The sequence below is a fragment of the Dasypus novemcinctus genome, chromosome 7, assembly GCF_030445035.2.
Source record: "Dasypus novemcinctus isolate mDasNov1 chromosome 7, mDasNov1.1.hap2, whole genome shotgun sequence".
In the NCBI taxonomy this organism is placed as follows: domain Eukaryota; kingdom Metazoa; phylum Chordata; class Mammalia; order Cingulata; family Dasypodidae; genus Dasypus; species Dasypus novemcinctus.
In genome coordinates, this window is record NC_080679.1 from 15,662,334 (window position 1) to 15,683,460 (window position 21,127).

The 21,127-nt window shown below is 39.5% G+C and overlaps 1 protein-coding gene across 2 annotated transcripts in view; it reads right to left on the minus strand.

Moving 5' to 3' along the window:
- Window positions 1-301: 301 nt before the first annotated feature.
- Window positions 302-21,127, minus strand: part of DAW1 (dynein assembly factor with WD repeats 1) — a 56,502-nt gene continuing 35,676 nt past the window's right edge. For both annotated transcript variants that reach the window (XM_058299990.2, XM_071216093.1), the window contains exons 7-13: window positions 18,859-18,966; window positions 16,824-16,930; window positions 15,847-15,949; window positions 14,962-15,076; window positions 4,861-4,937; window positions 2,689-2,851; window positions 302-498 (exon numbers count right to left, since the gene is read on the minus strand). In XM_058299990.2, coding sequence (XP_058155973.2) covers window positions 464-498; window positions 2,689-2,851; window positions 4,861-4,937; window positions 14,962-15,076; window positions 15,847-15,949; window positions 16,824-16,930; window positions 18,859-18,966 — 708 coding nt within the window. In that variant the 3' untranslated portion in view covers window positions 302-463. The remainder of the gene's footprint in view (window positions 499-2,688; window positions 2,852-4,860; window positions 4,938-14,961; window positions 15,077-15,846; window positions 15,950-16,823; window positions 16,931-18,858; window positions 18,967-21,127) is intronic.

The following is a 21,127-nucleotide window of genomic DNA, read 5'->3' on the forward strand; positions in this document are numbered from 1 at the left end:
ACAACCTCCTCCATCATCATGAGACATTCATCGCACTTGGTGAACACATCTCTGAGCACCACTGCACTCATGGTCAATGGTCCACACCATAGCCCTCACTCTCCCACAGTCCACCCAGTGGGCCATGGGAGGACATACAATGTCCAGTAACTGTCCCTGCAGCACCACCCAGGACAACTCCAACCCCTGAAAATGCCTATTCATATCTTTAAAAAAATAAAACAAAACTGACATAACCATGATGTTCACCCAATTATATTTTATGCTGTCCTCCCATTAAAAAAAGATACAAGAAACCATATACCTTCATCAGTTTTAATGGTCGTCCTTGTGAAGCTAGGGACAGAGCATGTATATAAGCCAATTAGTGAAATAAACAAAACATATGAAGTATAAAAATGGTGCGTTTGCTATCTGAGAAGCTCAGCGTCTTGATCACCATGGCCAGCAATGCTTCCTTTGGTCATCGCCATATCCTACAGGTATTATCCTTGCTGCCTAATAAAGCAAATTACACAAAGTTATGTTTCCTTAATTTTCATTCACTTCTCTTTTTTGGGTCATTGCCAATCACTAATGTGCTAAATGAGCCATATTCTCAGCCCCTGGCTGCAGAGCACCTCAGCAGGTGGGGCATTTTTTTGAAGTAGTGATTTTCTTTTTTTTGCCTGATTTCAGCCAGTCTTAAATTGGACAATTCCTGTCCTCCTTACACTAGCACAACTCATGGCAGCTTAGAATGAATGGACCTAACAATTAAGCCATCCAAACGATCTCATCCCCTTCCAATGAACCCCTCTGCCCACCCTGAAACATGGCCACCAACTGGGAGTAGGGTGAATTTGAATATCTCCAGCTTTGGGGGATTCACTTTGTTAGAAGGTGGCATCCTCCACTTCGGAACACTGCAAACTGTTGAAAGATTTTTCTCATCCACAGCCAAATCAAGTGTGCACCCTCCCAACCCTCTCTACCACCACGACAGACCCTCTTCCAAGGCAGCCCTGATACACACCTCCAGGGGGCACCACTCATGGACCATCCACGGAAATGACAAGCCTGGAGTGGAGCAGGTCTGGGTCTCGCTGGTTCCCTAACCTTCAGGGGTCGGGCACATGATGTTAACATAAGGAGGGCAAGAGCTAGCTGGATAGGGAAAGCCTGTGAAAACTGCATGCCCCGCCAAAAGGCACCTCATGTTTTATAAATATATGTATGATCACTAGCTTGTGATTCTAAACCCAACCACAGACAGTCCACTAAAAAATTCATGCAGTTAATCACACTGGAGTAGACCAATCCAAACAAAGTGATTGCTCTGCTAATGGCAGGACAGAAATGCCACCCTCATTCTAATAAACTGTTGTCCAATGGGTCAGTATTTAGCACTTTGGTGCATCAGGATACATGAAATAAATCAATAAGATCTTTAAAAAGTACAGGAATTTAAGTGCCAGCCCAAAAAACAAGGCACAGACAATTAATATTCTTTCCCTAAACTCCCCAAGGTCTTCTGTGAAAATTGGCTGAGGGGAGATTTATTGCAGCTGGACTAACATGAAACACATGGACAAGGAAAGGCTGGTTCTCTAACATCTCAGCAGCATTTTCAGTTTTCCTGATTTGGCAGCAGCGCCCTGCAACAGCATCCCATGTCATCTATCACAGCCTCCACGTCTTTTCTCACTGCAGGAAAGAATTTGATCTATGTGCTCACCGCAAGCCGTACGCTTTCCTATGATAGTGTTTCAGGAGTACCTACATTTTAACAACACTTGAAAATCCTAAGCCTAAGAAAGTAATTTCTAATTTTAGAATTTATCCATAAATAAACAAGAAAGGGGAGGTATTTTAGGACAAAAGGAAAAAATTATGCTCAGGACTCCTGAAATCATATGACTAGGAAGTTACCTAATGAACCAATATATGAAGGCAACTTTGAGGATGTACCAAACAATATGACACTTCACTTATCAGACCAGTTCAGCACTTTTAAATCTACTCAGCACAGTGAGAATCACTGAGAAGTAGGCAGGTTCAGTCTTCTGGGCCCTCCTAAGGCAGCCCTGCTACACCAAGTGCAACATCACGGCCCCACCAAGGCCTACCGAGAAGCGCCAGGGTAACATACTACTCTTTGGTCATTTTTCTCCCCTTTCCACAAGCTAAATTAACCTGCTCTCATAGCAGTTCTTATAAAATGTTGCTAATATGACTGATTCACAGTAATTGGCAGAATGGTCAACACATTCCCTCTCCCCCAAATCCTAGTGTGTTAGCAGGAGACATCCAAGGAGAAAAGAACTTCAGTCAAAGAATAAATCTCGTGTGGGCTATAAACCCAGCTGTGGGGAACTCTGGTTCTGAATTGTTTAAGGTACAAATGCTTGCTGACATCAATTGAATAATCAACCTATGAATGGAGGACACTTGGGGAAACACAGTAACCAGAAGAGAGACAACTAAAATTCAAAGCTCATGGAGCCTTATAGTCAGTGGCAGAGCTCACTCTGGCAAGTCCGTGATACAACTAAAATTAAATAATGGAAACAGAATGGCGTGCCAAGATGAGCCAGGGGCCTGGGAAAAGGGGTGGAATGGGGGTGACTTCCTTTGGTATTCAGCTGGGGAACTCCAATAATCAACCGAAAAGGACCACTGCCTCAATGGTGCTTATTTCTCCCATACCTGTGATGATTATGTTGCCTTTATAGTTGAAAGCACATGAAAAGATCTCATCAGTGTGCCCCTCCAGAACCTGGAGGCACTGGCCGGTGTGAGCATCCCAGATTCTAGCTGTTTTGTCAGAGCTGCCAGTTAGAAGGCGATTTCCTTGGGGGTTGAAAGAAATCTGCAAGAGAGGAAGGAAGACGAAAAAGCATTTGCAGGATTTTATTAACTCCAGGTTTGTGTGATGATTCCCAATACATTTTTAATCAGCACAAAGAGGACATTACTAAACACTCATCGCCTTCCCTGCTTGGAATTTATTCTTACACAGAAGAGTTTCTTTGTGATGGGAAAAATATTACAGGGACTAATAATAAAAATGAATATCTTAGCAGAAAAGTTTAATTATCAACCCCCCTCACCATCCTAAGGAAAAAGACCAATCACCCCGATGCCTCGCCATGTCCTTCTCCATGCACCAAAAATAAAAAATAAAGAGGCAGAGTGCTGGTGTGGGTGTGGAGAAGAGCGCCAACTCAGTGTCACTGCTGCAACTGGCTGCCCTGTAATCAAAAACAGCCAGGGAGTGGACATGGCTCAAGCCACTGAGTGCCCAACTCTGACATGGAAGTCCCCAGGTTCAGTTTCTGTTGCCTCCTGGAAAAACAAAGCAAAAACAAAAACCAACAAGCAAAACAAACCAACTCAGAGAAAGTGATGTTACTCAGTGGTTGAGCCCCAGCTTCCCACATATGAGGTCCTGGGTTCAATCCCTGGCCCCTGTATCTCAAAAAAAAGCCAGGTATCTCTTCTATCTGTGTCACAGAATAAGTGAATGTCAGGGCCCACAAGAGGGACTTTTCTAGCTACTGCTACCCAAAATACAACACTTTCTATAAATACTTTTAGAGGGTCTCCCACATACCAGGCGTTGCCAACTGCTACCTCAGCAGCAAAGGAACCTGTCAATCATCCGTTCCTGTGGGCATCATCCTTCCATCCCTGTCTAAATCATCAGAAGACAATGATTTGGGTCACTTCCCCCGTGGCTGTAGGTTCGATGAGGGCAAGGCTAGCATAGAGGACATGCTCAAAAACTATTTTGTTGAATGAGTGAATGAATAAATGAATGAGCGAATGGGTGAATACCTTAGCTTTGTGTCCCAAAGAAATGTCATTATCAAATTGCAATTCAATAAATACGCTGGTTAGCTCACCTGACCTGCATAAAATGAAGTAACATGGGGTCTGAGAGCTCAGAGAGCTCTAGTGGGCTACATCAGCTGTGTCGGTAGTTAGCTGGCCACTCCGACACAGGGTCCAGCCTCCCTCTCAGCAGGGTTTCCACTCCCTCCCCTCGCCACCCCCAGTCCAGCCTCCCAGCCTGTGAAGATCTGCCTGCAAGGCCCTGGCACCGGCCCTGCCGCCGCCCTGGAGGCCACCAGAGGGTGATGGCCGCCAGCACTGTGAGCGAAGGCGGGAAGGGCGAGAACGCAGCACGGGGCAGCCGGGGCTGAATGGAGCCTTCAGAGACCCGAAAGCAGGGAGCTGATCCTTCACGAGGAAGGGCGAATTTAATCACGTGAGGCCAGGGGAGGCGGCGAGCTGGGCGGGGAGAGTCATCAGGCCCCAGCTGACACTAAACTGTTGCGAAGACACATCTACACGTAGTCACTGATTGAACGGTCCTGCTCTGTGGGCAAGCTTCTGCGGAGGGGTCGTAAGGAATCCCACGTGCACCTCTGAAGTTTCAAAACGGTCATTTTTATTCTTTAAGCATTAAATATTTCCAGAAAGTACTTCCTCAAGTGCATCTAATTTACAGAATCCTTTCTACTTGCCGCACAGCATGATTTTGCATAATGCAAACTTCTGTGTAGAATCAGGAAAGCGCTTCATAAGCTCCTTAAATTGCTTTAATAACTATTTTCACTTACTAAATTCTTTGCTGATGGCCAAAGAGAATACTGTTTTATATTTATTAGAAGGTTTTAGAAACAATTTACCATACTGCGTTTGAAAACATAATAATTAAGTCTTTAGCTGTTTCCTAGAAAGAATGAGCTAATTGAACAAACCTTAGTACCTGAGTTCCAACAAGGAAGTTATTAAATAATAGATCTCTTATATTAAATGTGCTGTTTCTCTTTTGAAAGTAAATAAACCTCTCTGAATGTGAACGCAACTCACCTTTGAAATTTCACCTTCATGGCCTTCCAATTTGGTAATGCACTTTCTTGTGGCTGCACTGAAAACTCTTCCTGTTCCTTTTTGAGAGGGGGGAGGAGAAATCTTACATAAATTTCACAATATCTGAATATATCTGAGATACAGAACTGTGAACCACAGACCTTAAATTAGCTGTCTATCTCACTGACTTGCAAGCTCTGCGCTAAGAGTGTCTTCTTGCCTGAGGTGAGAACCAGCCACTACTAAATACTCTAAATACAAACTGATCCCATGTCGGGAGAGGAGGGTAAAAATGATCCAGGCTTTAGAAGAGTATCTCTAGCCTGAAATTATTAGGAGACCTAATGGGTTCCTACAAAGAAAAGAGGGAGAGGGAAATCTAGATAGAAAAAAATGATTTTTGAAGGGAGAGAAGGAATCAAAATAAGTTTCAAGAGACTCTCCCATCACATCAGGGGTGCGTCTACGTCACAGGGGTGCACAGGAGGCCTGCTACTCAAAGCCCAGGTGCCAGGGAGCACTTTCCAACAGAAAGGACAAATAGAATGTTCTCTCCTACATCCCCAGTGCCTAGAAGTGTGCCAGGCACATAACAGACAATAAATAGATGCAGAATGGATGGGCACATGGGTGGATGATGTGTGATGGGTGTTTGACTCAAAGAAGCAGTATGTATCTTTCCTTAGAATTAAGGAAGGAGAAAAACAGCAGTAAGTGAAAGTATTGTCAGAAAGAAGTTACAGTTCACCTGGCCAGATGACAGGCGTTCTCTTAATGCAAATTATAAAAGGTCATGCAGGTGAAATATAGCAAGGGTAGGGAATTTCAATTAATTTTCATTCAGAGAGAAGCAAAATATCTTTTAAATGCTTTAGTTATCTCTCTGATACAGCAAACCTTAGGAGGCAGCAGGCACAATGACAAGAATGGCTATTTTGGAATGAATGTGATTAAAAATATAAAACTTGCTACTCAATTCGATGTTTCAAAAGCCTTAAATGAAGCAACCAACTTGTGTTAAGTGTTTGCTAATAACATGAAAGATAATATCCTGATCATACTTTAAGCATAGGTTCAAATTTCAGAAAACACAGAAATAATATGCCAGAACTTCAGTAATAAAATAAGAAGGTTCAATAAGATTAAGGACACACACATACACACAAAATTCAGCCTTGAGAATAATTCCAATGAGGAAGAAAAGAGTTGTATATAAAAAAAACAGAACTGTGCAGGTAACTAACTCTGTTGAATGAGATACACTTTAATAATGAAATGAAGATCAAAGACTAGAGATCAATAAAAATTTTGGTCTAAACATCAAGGCTGAAGCCTGAAGCACAGAATGAGAAGAGGCTTACAAAATACATTTTAAAAAATTAGTTTTAGAAATGGTGTTTCTTTGAACTAGGAAAGAATAAAATTGCAGTAGGGGCAAAAAGCCGATGATAGGGAACACAAAATGAAGAATTGAGCTTGTATTTCATTCTTATTCATCCCTCTGCATCCTGACCCCTGCTCTTCCAAGTTTCTCCCCTGTAGCAGTGATCAATTTCTAATATCCTATAAAATCTACATATATGATGATATTTATTATCTGTCTCCCTCTCCATAATACAGAACCACAAGGGCAGAGATTTATGTCTCATTTTTTAGTTCACTGATTTATCCAATGTTCCTAAAACAATTCCTGGCACATAGTAAATACTTAATACATATTTGCTGGATTAATTTTTTTCTATCAACGAGAAGATATTCAAAATGAAGAGTTTGGATTAATTACAATTAAGGGGTTACTTTTAAAAGCCAAGATCTGTGAGAAGATGAAAAAGTAAACAGTTACTTTGAAAAATAAAATTCTTTAGACTCAGGGGTTTTGCTTCCAGAACACAAAAAGGACTTGTATGTATGATCCAAGAATCACCTCTGAAAAGTCTTAGTGAGTAAGAGAGCAAGCATGCAAATGTAATTTTGAAAAAGGAGGCAAGAAAGAAAGAAATACTCACCACACTCAGCTAAGATGGAGTTGAAGAAGGACAACCACCACACCATGGAGCCTAGAGTGATTACAGCTGAAAGTGGGAGGATTGCATCCAGCATCCATGTGGAATCTGAGCCTCCTCTTGACATAGAGGTGCAATGGACACAACCAATCCAATGTCCACATAGAAAAGGTGGCATTGGATTGGGAAAAGTGGACATGGTGGCTGATGGGTATGGGGAAAGGCAGGAAGAGATGAGAGGTGGAGGCGTCTTTGGGACATGGAGCTGCCCTGGATGGTGCTTCAGGGGCAATCACCGGACATTGTAAATCCTCACAGGGCCCACTGGATGGAATGGGGGAGAGTATGGGCCATGATGTGGACCATTGACCATGAGGTGCAGAGGTGCCCAAAGATGTACTTACCAAATGCAATGGATGTGTCATGATGATGGGAATGAGTGTTTCTGGGGCGGGGAGAGGTGGGGTGGGGGTGGTGGGGTTGAATGGGGCCTCATATATATATATATTTTTAATGTAATATTATTACAAAGTCAATTAAAAAAAAAAAGAAATACTGTGTAACTAAACAAATCACTAGCAAAGTTCTACATCTGATTGTACATACAAAGGATTTGTGACCACTGAAAAGCAAGTAAGACAAAGAAGAAATATAGACACACTAAGAATAAATCATGCCTGGAAAAGTATTCCATTTTTGCCTGGTTTTCTCAAATGACTGTCAAGAAGTTCACACAGATATGATATAGCATCATAACTGCTCATTAGGGGAATGAAACAAACATAATGTAGCATCGGATGTGGTTGCCATAAAGAAGGTGCAGATATATTTTAATCAAATGTCATCCTTAGGGAGATGATGTAGACATACTGTGGCATCATTTGTGTTCATCATGGCTATGATTCATAGCATAAAATACATATATGGATATCAAAGATGAATGCATAGTATTTGTAATTGCTTCCTACTACTGCTGTAACAAGTGACCATAAACTAGGTGACTTAAATCAACAGAAATTTATTCTCTCACATTTCTGGGGCCAGAAGTCTAAAATCAAGGTGTCAACAGGGCTATGCTCACTCTAAGGGACAATCCTTCCTTGCATCTTCCAGCTTCTGGTAGCTCCAGGAGTTGCTTGGCTTCTGGCTGCATAACTCTTACCTCTGTCTCCATTTTCACAAGGCCTTCTCCCATGTGGCTCTAGTGTTTCGCCTTTTCTGTTTCTTATGACATCCATCACTGGATTTAGGGTACTGTCAGATAATACAGGATGATCTCCTCTTGAGATCCTTGTCTTAGTTACATTTGCAAAGATGCTTATTCCAAATACTGCCACATTCTGAGGTACCCAGTGGGTGTCTTTTTTGCATGGACCACTATTCAGTAGAGCATCACACATGATGAGAAAAGAGATGACACGGATATAGTATAGCATCATACCTGATCATCAAGGAGATGACATAGACACAGTGTAACCTCATATGTGATCCTCAAGGACATGATGAATAATGTAGCTTCATACGTTGCAACAGGGAGAAGATGCAGACATAGTGTAGAGTCAGAGTAGTCAGAAAGATTAGACTTAATATAGCATCAAAAGGGTCATCAAGGAGATGACACAGACATAAAGTACCATCATACATAGTCAAGAGACAGGCCCAGTGTAGTGTCATACATGGTCATCAGACATAATATAGACATGATATAGCACTACACATGGATATCAAGGTAATGGTGCAGACATATTACACTATCATAGGCAGTTGTCAAAGAGATGGCACAGATATAATACATCATCATAAGTGGTTATCAAGGTTATGACTGATAGTATACCATCGAACATGTTTATTAAGGAGATGACATAAACATGATATAGGATTATATATGGCTGTCAAGGAGATAAGCATAGTATAGCATCATGCATGATTATCAATGAAATGACCCCAACCTAGTGTAGGCTCATACTTGATATGATGAAGACATAGTGCATATTGTATCAAGGGCATCAAGTAGAAAATGCAAAGTATAACATCATATGTGGTGTCAAGAAATGAAAAAGTCCTGATAATATGTGGTTATCAGGAAATGATACAAACATATGTTTGTAAGGGAAATGATGTTCACATTGAGTAGTGTCATATGTGGTCTTCAGAGAGATGATAAAGACATAGCAAAATATCATTTAGAGTTGTCAGGTAATGGTATAGAACCAGTATAGCATTATATGTGTTCATCACAGAGATGAAGAAGACATAATGTACCATCAGACATGATGTCAGGGAAATGACAGAGACGTTGCATATCTTCATACCTGCTTGTAAAGGATACAGCACAGAGTGCAGTGTCATATGTTGTTATCAGGGAGATTAAGCATACTAAAACATCATACTTGATTATTAAGCAAATGATGAAAACAGAATCATGTCATATATGTTTTGCAGTGAGATGACCCTGTTATAGTGTAGCGTGACCTCTAATGATCAAGAAGATGACACATAAGATAGCATTACACACAGTAATAAAGGAGATCATCTAGTCAAAGTATAGCATCATACATGGTGGGGTGAAGGAGGATGAGGGATATATGGAAACCTCATTTTTTTTAATGTAACATTTTTAAAAAAGAGATCTTGGGGAAAAAAAGAAATAAGCTCTCAAACCATGGAAAGATATGGAGGAAATGGAAATGAATATTGCTATGTGAAACAACAACAACAACAAAGATAATGCATATCCACTGTAGAATAATATGAGGTCGGCAAGGAGATAAAAATCTTAGATAACATCTTACATCAAGGTGATGCACTCAAAGTATAACAATATCAGAGTTGTGGTGACAAAGATGATGCAGACATAGTATATCATAATATATGACTATCAAGGAGATGGTGTATAGTATAACGATCATCATATATGGTTATCAAGGTAATGACATAAACATAGTGTAGAACCATAAATGTTTCAAAGTGATGACAAAGATATAGTGTGTAGTTATATATGGTTGTTAAAGAGATTATGTGAGATATAGATCTCATGCATTACCTTTTGTCTTTTGTGCTCATTAAGAATATTTCCCAAAATACAGTATCACCTATGGTTTTCAAGGAGGTCACATTGTCATGGGGTAGCACCACATGTGATTTACAAGATGCTGCAGCTGATATAGTGTATATCATGCATGATCACCATGGAGATGACCAATAGCATATCTATTACATGGTTATCAAAGACATGATGGAACAATGGATCACATCACACATGGTTGTCCAAGAGAAGCAAATATATAGTATAATATCATTAGGCGTATATAGTGCTGTATCATACATGGACATGAAAAAGATGATGAAGACACAGTATAGCATCATATTCTATTTTCACTTACATGACATACATAATGTGATATATTGCTTGGTGGTCAGGAGATGGTATTGATACAGTTAATGTAATACATTGTCATCAAAGAGATCAAATAAACATATTCTAGCATCAAATAGGGTCATCAAAGCAGTGACACTGATAAAGCATAAAATATGGTTTTCAAGAAGTTAACAAGAACATGGTAACATTAGAAGTCATTCTCAAGAAGATGAATTTGGTGAAATATAGCATATTACATAATCGTTAGGAAGTGAGACAGACATTGTATATCCTCAAGAATGATCATTTGTGAGATGAGGCAGATACCATTAGTATAACATATGGTAATCCAGGAGGTGACAAAGATATGGTATAACATCATATGTAATTCTCATGGAGATGAGGCACACATTGGGTAACATCATGCATAGTTTCCAAGGAGACAACACATTATACCTAGCAAACAATGTGATGATGCAGAAATAGTGCAGAAACAAAAGTGGTAATCAAGAAGGTAGCTGTAGCACAGCACCATCTATTGTTACCAAGGAGATTTGGGAAACTGTAGCATCATATGTGGTTATCAAGTGGATGAGGCAGATATATTATAACGCCATCCACTGCTGTCAAGTTTATGATGCAGAAATACTATAGTATCATACATGATGGTCACAGTTATGGCCAGGATATAGCATTGTACATGGTTATCAAAGAGATGATGCAGATATAGCATAGCCTTGTTCATGATTATCAAGGAAATGAAGAGATGCAGATATGTGGAAGTATCCATCATACATGGTCATCAAGGAGATGGTACAGACATAGCGTAGTGTCACACATGGTGCTTAGGGAGATAAACCACAGTATAGTATTGTATTAGTCAGTCACAGGGATGCTGATGCAAAATACCAGAAATTGGTTGGTTTTATAAAGGATATTTATTTGGGGTAGGACTTTAGAGATACCAGGCCATAACGCATAAGTTATTTCCCTCACCAAAGTCTACTTTCACGTGTTGCAGCAAGATGGCTGCCAACGTCTGCAAGGGTTCAGGCTTTTTTGGGTTCCTCCCTTCCTGGGGCTTGCTTCTCTTTCCTCTGTGAGCTTACTTCCTAGGGTTCCAGCTTAAGGCTTCAGCATCAAACCCCAACATCAAAAACCCCTAACTCTGGCCTTTGCCATGTGTTTTATCTGTGAGTCCCCACCCACCAAAGGCATAAGAGGTTTACATAATTACTTAAGTAAACCTATGAATCTGATATAATCTAATATGCCCAGAGGAAAAGATTGGTTTACAAACATAATACAGTATTTCTTTTTGGAATTCAACAATAATATCAAACTGCTATAAGCATCAAATATGATTCTCAAGATGTTGACAGAGTCATAATGTAGCCTCATACATTTCATCACGGGATGAGGCATAGGTATACATCTTACACACATTCAAAAGATAACATACACATCTATAGTGTTATAAGCACTTTTCAGAGATGATGCAGACATAGTATAGAATCAAAGAGTGTCATCATTAGATGATGTGACAGAGTAGCAGCATAGTGGCATAAAATGATCACCAGGGAGATTGTACAGATATAGTGTAGCATTATAAAGATGTGCATCAGGGAGATAATAAACATATAGTATGACGTCATCATGAGCCTTCAGGGAGGTGATGAAGCATAGCGTAACCTCATAAATGGTCATAAAGGATTTGACTGACAGTTTTGCAGCATCATACATGATAGTCAGAGAGCAGACACAAACATAGTTTAGTATCATAATTGGCAATCAAGAAACTTAACAATAGTATTGCATCATAATACTTATATAGGAGTTGACACAGACATAGTACTGTATAATCCATGGTTTACATGGCGAGGACATAGAAGATAGCAGTATAGACAGACAGTAAAAGCATGAGTAGCCATTAAAGAGATGATGAAGACATGCTGTAGTATCAAAAATATTCATCAGGGGGATGAGATACATATATTGTAGCATCATACATTAAGTATGAGGTGTCATAGACATGGTAAAGCATAATCCTTCTATAAGGACATGAAGAAGGCATAGTGTAACAGCATGAGTAGTTTCATGAAGATGATGAAAACACAGTACAGCATAATACAGCTTTTATTCAGCTAGAAGATGCAGATATGCTTAAATATCATATATGGTCATCAGGGAGATGACACAGAAATAATGTATCATCATATTTGGCTGTCAGAGAGATATGAAATTAGTGTAGTGTTATCTCCCAATAAAAGGAGATGATAGTATCTCCCAATAAAAGATGATAGAGACATAATGTAGCATCATAATACATGGTTGTCAGGGAGATGATGCAATCATAGTGTAGCATAATAAATGGATGTTAACAAGGTGAAATACTTTAATATTACATACGGTTATCAAACAGTTGACACATGGTAACATTATATATGCTTACATGGAGATAATGCATAACAAAGCACCATGTATGATACTAAAGGAGATGATGTATACAAAGTGTAGTGTCATATCAGATTTCAAAGACATGACCCAGACATAAGTGTAGAATCATATTTTCATAAAGGAGGTGATGGAGATATAATGTATATCACACATATTCCTCAGAAAGTTAAGGTAGAAATATTCTAGTATCTTTTGTGGATTTCAAGGAAATGATGCAGACATTATATAGTATCATACATGAAGTTATGAAGGATTGGATAAAGATATAGCATCAAATGTGGTTTTAAAGGAAAACGACAATGATATAGCATGACTTAAAACATAATAGTCAGGTGTATGACACAGACACAACGCAGCATCATAGATGGTCATCAGGGAAGCGGACTTGGCCCAGTGGACAGGGCATCCGTCTACCACATGGGAGGTCCGCAGTTCAAACCCCGGGCCTCCTTGACCCATGTGGAGCTGGCCCACGTGCAGTGCTGATGCGCGAAAGGAGTGCTCTGCCACGCACAGGTGCCCCCCCCCCCCGCGTAGGGGAGCCCCACGCACAAGGAGTGTGCCCCGTAAGGAGAGCCACCCAGCATGAAAGAAAGTACAGCCTCCCCAGGAATGGCGCCGCACACACGGAGAGTTGACGCAGCAAGATAATGCAACAAAAAGAAATACAGATTCCCATGCCGCTGACAACAACAGAAGCAGACAAGAACACAAAGCAAATGGACACAGAGAACAGACAACTGGAGGGGGGGGTGGTAAGGGGAGAGAAACAAACAAACAAAAAAAAATAGATGGTCATCAGAGGAATGATGTAGTTTTAGACCATGCACCATTATTCATGGTCACTAGGTTGATGATATGGGTGTAGCGTAGCATTATTTGTGGTCTTCAGGAAAATGATACAGACATACTACAGCATCAAACATGGCTATCAAAGTGATGATGCAGACACAGTGTAGTATCATATGTGGTTATCAATGGACATGACAAAGACATAGTATATCATCATATATGGTTGTCATGCATTTGTTTAGTATCTAAAGTTTTTAGTATCATAAGTGTTTTTTTAAGATATGATGCATAGTATATCAAAATATATGATTATCATTGAGATGATACAAGCATCATATAGCATTACACATGGCTTTAAAGGAGATGATGCAAAATAGTGTAGTATCATACATCTTTGTCATCAAGATGTCTCATAGTGTAGCATCATACATGGTCACCAAGGATATGATGCAAAGCTAGTATAATATCATATGTGGCAATCAAGGAGATGACTCAGGGAACTGTGACATCATACATGGTTTTAAGAAGATGATACAGGTCATCTTCTTAATATACATGGACATCAAGAAGATGATACCAATACATTGTCATCAGGGAAATGATGCATACATAATGTAGTGGCCAGGAGATGGTGTAGGCACTGTGTAGTGTGAGGTATTGCTATCAGAGAGTATTGTAATTGGTCATTAAGGGGATGACACATATGGTATAGAATGAAAACTGGCTTTAAAAGAGTTGATGAAAGCATACTACATATAATACATAATTTTCAAGGTGATGGCACAAATACAATATAGCATAATATATGGTCATCAGAAAGATAAAGTAAACATGGTGTATCCTCATACATCATTATCAGAGAGATGATGCAGACATAATGTAGTGTCATACCTAATATCGAGATGACATACAGCATGACGTCATATATGGTTTTCATGGAATTCAGGCACATGGCATGCATTGTGCAGCATCATTCATGGGTTTTAAAGAGAAGACACAGAATAGCCTCATATATCATTATCAGTAAGATGACACAGACACAGTGTAGAATCATACGTGGCAAGTAAGATGACATATTAATATAGTATCATATGTAATATGTTTACCAAATACATAGAGATTTTACAGATATAGTGGAACATCATACATGATTATCAAGAACATGGTGCAGACATATTATAGAACCATTGATGGTTCTCAAGCTGATGAGGAAGACACAGTGTGGCAGCATATCTGCTCATGGAGATAGCTCAGAATATATCATACATAGTTATCAAGGAGATAAAAGATGTAGTATAGCATCATACACAGTTACCAAAGGTATGATACAGACACAGTGTAGCGATATAGTTGGTCAACATGGAGGTGAGGCAGATGAAGTTTCTATCACAGTTGGTCATCAGGGAGATGACCCATAGTGTAGAATGATACATGTTTATCAAGCAAAGTATAAATCTCTCCATAAATTAAATGTATGAACAGATCACATACCATCAGCTGAAGCAGTTGCAATAAGCTTTCCAGTGTAATCAAAACAGCTGTCTAGTATTTCATCATCATGGCCTGTTAAGGTTGCCACACTTTTTCCATTTGTAGCATCCCACAACTGCAATTTTAAAAAGACACAATTCCCAGTCTAAAGTGCAAAGATAGCCAGAAGTAGTCTTTATGATATGCTTCTGCCTAGGTAAATAACTTTACCAAAATCAGATACATAATTCTTGTGTGTTCAGTTAGTTTCACCTTGATTCCTAACCAGAGACCACAGCCAACCCTCTACATAAAACACACTTTGATCATACAGAAAACCAAAGTCAGACATTTAGAATGGGTTAGTGCAAGTCTCCCCCTACCTTAGGAAAAAAATCTCAAAGGGCATATGCCTTGCTGATTGGAGCAGAGGGGTCCTAATTTTACATGAAGAATATCAAATGAAAAGGGCTTGATGAGAAACTTTAATGCCAGAAAATGAAAAGAATAAATTATAAGACATTTGACATCAAACAAATAATAATTCCAGAGCACAGGCTCTTATTAAGCATTTTTTAAAAAGAGTACAAAAAGTTAGAGGCAGGGAGACTATGTTGAGACCCTTTCAGGTTCACTCTACTCAAAGTTTAATAAATAAACAGATGTTAAAAATAACATGCTTCTAAAGTAAGATCGTTAAATAAATTTGAGCCCATTAAAATTGCTTTACTATATCATAATCCCTTCAGAAACTAGAAATAAAAACATCTACCAATGCTTATTTCTAAATTAACATTTTAATTTTACTGCACCTTTGAAATCTGTTAATATTACAGTGAATATGATTGTTCAGTAAAAAAAGGATAGGAACAAGGCTTGTAAAACAAATATATTTCTTTAGCTCACCATGCAGGTTTTGTCCATAGAGCCAGTTAATATTAGAGAGCAATCCCAGTTGAATAATGCACTGCTAATCTCAGCACAATGACCAATTAAGGTATACACTTTCCTACAAAATGGAAATAATTAAAATTGGTGAAAATACCTTACTTCAGGTTATGCATAAAAATATTGAGGTCAAGCCTATCAAAGTAAACTAATCTAGATTTAGGTTTTTACAAAATAAGACCTTTAATGGCAAAACAAAAGGAACCTACCACAGTCCAAAAGTCAAGTGGGCTACTTTTTAGTTCAACAAAAATGTATTTAAATTTTGAGATAATATTATGAAGATCTAATACTTCAGAAAGGAATAGCTAAAAAAATAATGTTATATGAAATTATGGAAGTATTATTACACCAGATGAATGAGCCTCCAGTTGATCAGGATCTACCTGTCAAATGTCTGCCAGGCCCTTGCTTCTTGCTCACTTCTTGTTACATACACTTTGGTCATTACCTTGATAATTAGCCCCTCTATCAAAATGCAGACATGTCCAAGAGTTGAGATTTATAACACAAATAGTCCAATTTAGTTAACTTCTTAGCAACTAGGGCCAAAAATCATTAGGAGGGTAATTGAAGTTTTGGACTGAATTAAATTTGGGAAATTAGCTATGAACTTCATTGTTTCACGATATCTATGCCTACCACAATGGCAGTCCACTGAAATTTGATTATAAAGCACAAGGACTAAATAATCAAGCTATATAACCATGCTGTTCCCAACATCTCCCTTTCATGCTAATGTTTGGCATTATTCACTCAGTATCCCTAGAAGAGCATATTTTTGTGACTCAGAAATATCCATAAAGAAAGAATTATATTTTCATTGTGTCATATTCCTATGGAACCCCAAGCAGAGTAACTATACAAAGTTTAGCTAATAAATAACAAAGAGCATCTTCTTAGCACCCTAATCCAGGCTAAAAAATCAAGAATACCTTCCAGTATCAGCGTCCCACACTGCAACCGTATGATCAAAAGAGCCTGTGATGATTCTGTTTCCTGACATATTAAAGGACAAGGAGATGATTTCGGCTGAATGACCCTAGAAAGAGAGCAGGTAGGTATCATCATGTATACCTATAGACAAAACAATTTCTAGATTGTCTACTATCATGGTTTTGAAGGTGTTGGTGATGGAGTGATATATGGGAATCGTGTGTTATGCATGATTGTTTTGTAGACTCACAAATTCTCTAATAAAATTAAAAAAAAAAAAAAAGGAAATACTACAAAAGGCTATAGATAGTCTCCGGAGACAGAAGTTAGAATAGCCGTTGCCTAGAGCTTGGTGTGGGAATGGGAGTAATGAAAATGGGTACCGGGTTTCTTTTTGGAGTAATGGAAATGTTCCAAAATTAACCTGTGGTGATAGTTGGCACAACTCCATAAATGGACTGAAAATCATTGACTAGTACATTTAAAGCAAGTTAATTTTACGATATGTAAATTATAACTCAATAATGCTGTTTATAAAAAAAGAAAGTAAGGGGAGAGGGCATCTTTTAAGAAATCAGAGAGCTTCTTTTATGCTGTCTTGAGGAATGCTAAAAAGTGCTACATACTTCAGGGGCTGTTAGAAGATGAAGGGCAAAAGAAAAGAGTTTGAGAAATAAAATTAATAACTTTCACCAAAAGGAAAATTCTAATGATAATTTGAAATTTTAATTTAAACATGGACTAGAATAATAAACATGCAGGCTTTGGCCTTTCATCTGGCTACCATCTAGTGATGATGGGTCAAATCGTACAGGAAAATGGGAAGAAGCCCCTCTCTGCAATAGATTCTGTGATTCTGATAACAGAATCCCACTCAAAATATATTCCTATTTTTCCTAATTATTTTAGGAAATTAACATAATTACACAACTGAGTTTTTAAACAAATGCAAAGAATCGGTAAGGCTCATTTATAAATTAATTTTCTGGTTGACTCCAAATGACATAAGTTAAATGCAATTGAGCATTAGATTTCTAAATAAACAAAGCAAATATATTTTTCGGTGACCCATAAGTGTGCAATATAAGATTCATCCTTTCAAATGCTCTTAGACACGTAAGGAATAAGGTTAATTGAAACTACAAGCATTCTTTTTTTTTTTCCTTCCCATGTGCCTAAAAGAAGTGAAAAAGCAATGACCCACAAAACAGGGAGAACTAAGGTCGGAAAGTGTGTACTCACATTAACAATGTGAGGGACCCAGATTTAAGACAGAAAAATCCTTGATGCTTCTTAAAATGGTGATTTTTTTGCTCTCTTTTTAGCCCATTGTTTGATTTTCTTAGAGAAGTGTTATATTTTTTAAGCCCCTTTATAACTTTGGAAAGATAAGAAAACTATGGATTTCCCCTCTGCCTGGTCCTACTGATTATCACAGAGGGTCATTCCATCATTTTTGGGGTCACTTGAGCTGGGGTGGGATGAAGTGTAGGGTAGCAGTTCCCAGGAAAGAGCTAGAAATGCAGTGGAGGTGACAGACAAGAGTCCATGGGTAGTTATACCAGCAGCATGTCCTCTGTGAGGCAGCACCCTTTGGCCTTTTCACCTCCTGTCACTTGTCCCTTTTCATTTCATACTTTGTAATTCAGGAGATTCTAAGACTGTCCTCCCTTTAAGGAAACTTCCGGCATGGTGCTCCAGTTCTTCTTCCAAGTGCTAGCCTCCACCTACTCTGCTTTTAGTCAGCGAGATGACAAGGGGCTTTAAGTTAAAGCCTGTGTGCTTGACAGACTAAAATTAGTCTAAATATAATGCTCATCTGGCTTCCCCAGCCCTGCCAACGAGTCTTTTGGAACAGCCATCAAACTAAGTGGAGCACTATTACACTACACTTGGAAAAACGATAGCTCAGAAGCATCCGCTAACTCAGAAATTATTTTGTAACAAAAGAAAAAAATAACACAAATAATAGGTTTATCCTAAGTAACAACTAATGAAAGGATAGAATCCTTGACATTATTAATATCAACATACCGTTAAAGTGAACATTTCCTCTCCACTCTGAATGTCCCACAGTTTAGCTGTTGTGTCCATACTTCCAGTAGCCACCAATGTGCTTTGAGGGTTAAATGATAAACACACCTAAATTACATGAAATGGAAGAAAATTTTTTAAAGGATACAGAGTTTCAAATTGTTAATTTTATATGGAAAATCTTCAAGAAGTGTTTGCCTTAGCAGATTCAGTTTAATTCACTACACAAATAAAGACGTAAAGTGCTAAATATGAGTGACCTCAGATTCAGGGTGCAACATGAAGCAGTTTCCCTTGAGAAGAAGTTGCCTCTTCCCCCACATCACCCAGCTCAGGCAGGGAGGGCCACTGGTTCCCTTTGCCACTTGCAGACCACAGAAGAAACAGGACCCAGCACAGATTCGTGCTGTCTGGGTATCATCTTCCTTGCTGTGATCAACACCACCATTTAAATCATGGCTCCCTCACTCATCAAGGGCTTTGGCCACTGGCTTACAGCACTGATTGAGTCCTAAGTGGCCAGGGCCTTCATTTGGGCAAGCCATTCAATACCCCAGACTCATACCCCTGGACTCCTCTTCATTAATTACTCCCATGGCTGCACCCTTGACCTGGACATCAACTTCTCTAGAAAACTCACCTCCAGTACTTCAATCTCTGCTTACCACTTTCTAATACTTTAGCCTTCTCTCTGCCTGGTCCATCAGCCCCATGAAGCCAGCACCCTGTGAGGCATCACTCCTGCCAACATCCTCAACAGCCTTAGTCCCTACTTTTCAATTGCACTCTCCATACAAACTCCAAAATTAACTTTAATCAAACTGGGATTTGATCCAACCATTTGTCTCCATGCCTCATCATTCTGTCCAGGCAGCTTAAGGAAACTGCATGGCTGATCACCAGGGCTGCTCCTCCACCCTCCTGTCCTAGGTCGAGCCCTTGGCACCACTTCATGCTTCGTCTTGCATACCCCTGGATCACACATTCTCCCCTCTTTCTTTACACCTCAGTCCTGTCCTTGTCACTCCTCTGAAAATACCCTGGCCTCCTGCCCCTTCCCTGATAAAACTGACTTATCAGGTGGGAACTTCCTCCCTTGGCTCTCACTTTCCTTTGTATCCATCCAGATGCAGAGGGACCCTTGACTCATTCTAAAACGCAGAGGGACCCTTGACTCATTCTAAAATGTTCCCTTCCCTGCACTTGCAGGGGAGATGTGATCAACAACTCTCCCTTCCTGACTAGATTCTTCCCAATGGTCTATAAACAAGCTTGAGTTTTTCCCCCATAAAAAACTAATCCTCCCTTGGCTCTATGTACCCCTTCTAACCACCTTCTCTTCCTTTACAATCAAATTCCTTGAGATAATATTCTGTCACCAGTGTTTGTTCATCTTGGATTCACTTGTCAGCTCTACTGGAGCCACCCTGGCTAAATGTCCAGTCCAAGAGACACAACCAGTTGGCCCACTCAACCTCCCTGGCTTCTTGCTCTGTTGACTCCTTCGTTCACAACCTTTTCTCCCTTCTTGACAGCTCTGACAGCTCTCAGCTTTTCTTCTCTTATTTCTTCTATTTATTTTTTATTTTTTGTAAATTTTGAAGGTTTCTCCTCTCCATCTCCCCAAGATTCTGACAGTCTTCTTTCCATGCTCTACCTTTTCCTTTAGGCAATTTCAGTTGCTCAGTACTTTCAACTGCTCCCCCCCTCCCCCCCCCACCATATGCCAATGACTTAAAAACTTATGTTTTCTTCCCAGACCTCATGTCTTGGTCCCAACCCCGAAGAGCCGACTGTGACATGGATGCCTCTATTCGAATATCTCACAAGCACCTTTCATCAATCTGTCTAAGACACAAGAGTCATATGAACTCAACCCTTCTCCTTTTATTTACCAAACTGGTGAATGGTACTGCCAGTCCCCCATACCCCAAACTAGGGAATTGTCCCTGATTCCTTCTTTCCCTCATGCCTCACATCTACTTGGTCACTAAGTCCTATTCATCCCACTGTCTTAACTCGCTCACATTCTCCTCAGGTGCTTTATCATAGGCCTTCATAATTCATCTTCTAAATGGCAACAAGGCCCTGAACTGGCCTGTTTTTCAGTCTTACCCACCCCCATGACTTCTTCATACTACCACAAGAGCAAGCTTCTTAACGAGCAAAACTGACCTCACCAGCCCCAGCTGAAAAACCTCAACAGCACACATCACTTAGAGGGTAAGGTCCATTCTGAAGCAGGGCAGATGAAGCGCTCTCTACTTCT